The sequence below is a fragment of the Chelonoidis abingdonii genome, unplaced genomic scaffold (assembly GCF_003597395.2).
Source record: "Chelonoidis abingdonii isolate Lonesome George unplaced genomic scaffold, CheloAbing_2.0 scaffold0024, whole genome shotgun sequence".
Lineage (NCBI taxonomy): Eukaryota > Metazoa > Chordata > Testudines > Testudinidae > Chelonoidis > Chelonoidis abingdonii.
Genome location: NW_027424285.1, coordinates 57,836 through 59,627, shown reverse-complemented (window position 1 = coordinate 59,627; position 1,792 = coordinate 57,836). Strand labels below are relative to the sequence as shown.

At 67.4% G+C, this 1,792-nt stretch overlaps 1 protein-coding gene across 1 annotated transcript in view; it reads left to right on the top strand.

Moving 5' to 3' along the window:
- The first annotated feature begins 504 nt into the window (after positions 1-504).
- IRF9 (interferon regulatory factor 9) overlaps positions 505-1,792 on the top strand; it is a 17,466-nt gene continuing 16,178 nt past the window's right edge. The window contains exons 1-2 of the mRNA XM_075061343.1: positions 505-763; positions 1,220-1,406. Coding sequence (XP_074917444.1) covers positions 581-763; positions 1,220-1,406 — 370 coding nt within the window. The 5' untranslated portion in view covers positions 505-580. The remainder of the gene's footprint in view (positions 764-1,219; positions 1,407-1,792) is intronic.

Below are 1,792 nucleotides of genomic sequence, written 5' to 3'. Positions count from 1 at the left end.
GGGGAGCAAGGGGGCGCCGTGGGGTGCAGGGGGCCGCGTGGGGAGCAAGGGGGCGCCGTGGGGTGCAGGGGGGCATGCTAGGAGCAAGGGGGCGCGCTGGGAGCAAGGGGGAGCCGTGGGGTGCAGGGGGGCACGCTAGGAGCAAGGGGGTGCACTGGGAGCAAGAGGGGAGCAAGGGGGCGCCGTGGGGTGCAGGGGAGCACGCTAGGAGCAAGGGGGCGCGCTGGGAGCAAGGGGGCGCAGTGGGGCACACGCTCTGGGGTTGGCTCTCTGGCAGTGCTGGTGGTTGGAGGGGTGAAAAGTCTGGAGGGTTCTGGGGGTGTCCATGGGGTGCAGCGGGGAGGGGAAGCCCCTGGGGGGAACAAGCCCCCAGTGGCGTTGAAGTTGGGGGGCTGATGGGGGACGTTGGAGGAATTTCCCCCGGGGGGGTGATCCCTGGGAGTGACGGGGGCCCTGACCCACGCGGGGGCAGCACAGCCTGGGCTGGGGGGTGGGGGCCCTGGTGACCCAGCCCTGCCCCGATGCTGTGGGGGGCTCCGTGGCAGGTCCGGGGTAGCTCACCTCCCCCCCCCCCCCCAGGATGGCGTCGGGCCGGGCCCGCTCCACGCGGAAGCTGCGCCAATGGACCGTGGAGCAGGTGGAGCTCGGGCGGTTCCCAGGGCTGGTCTGGGACGACCCCCCCGCCAAGACCATGTTCCGCATCCCCTGGAAACACGCCGGCAAGCAGGACTTCCGCCATGATGAGGACGCGGCCTTCTTCAAGGTACACGCCATGGACACGCTGTGCAACATGCCAAGCACACGCTGAAGCTATACTAGCAACATGACACACACACTAAAGATACACTAGCAACATGCTAAGCACATGCTAAAGATACAATAGCAACATGCAACACCCATGCCAAAGACACAGCAAATACCAACTAAGGTTCTGCTAAAACACAGCAAAGCTCCTGGAAGCACAGGCTATTAACATGCAAAGTACATTCTCAGCACATGCTAACCATATGCCAAGGAGACAGTATGTGCCTGCTAAAGCCACAGGTGGGATCATGCTAAGGCCACATGGGATGGGGACATGCTAAGGGCACATTGCAGTAGAATATGCTGAGGACAAGAGGTATGGAACATGCTAAGGACATGGGATGGGACATGCTAAGGGCAGGGAGTGGTGCACACCAAGGGGCTGGGCCCCCGCTAACGCCCCGCTCCTCCCCAGGCCTGGGCAGAGTACAAGGGCAAGTACCGGCCGGGCGAGCGGCTGGACCCGGCGGGCTGGAAGACCCGCCTGCGCTGCGCCCTCAACAAGAGCCCCGAGTTCGAGGAGGTGCCCACGCGCTCCCAGCTCGACATCGCCGAGCCCTACAAGGTGTATCGCCTGGTGCCGCCCGCCGAGCAGCGCCCCGGTGAGCGGGGCCCCCACACGCTGTCCCAGCCCCCCGGGCACCCATCCCCTGCCACGGGACCCCGGTGTCCGGGCAGCCCACACATGCTGTCCCAGCTCCCCAGGCACCCATCCCCTGCCACGGGACCCCGGCGTCCGGGCAGCCCCCACGCGCTGTCCCAGCCCCCCCAGGCACCCATCCCCTGCCATGGGACCCCGGTATCCGGGCAGCCCCCACATGCTGTCCCAGCCCCCCAGGCACCCATCCCCTGCCATGGGACCCTGGTATCCGGGCAGCCCCCACGCGCTGTCCCAGCCCCCCCGGGCACCCATCCCCTGCCACGGGACTCCGGTATCCGGGCAGCCCCCACGCGCTGTCCCAGCCCCCCCGGGCACCCATCCCCTGCC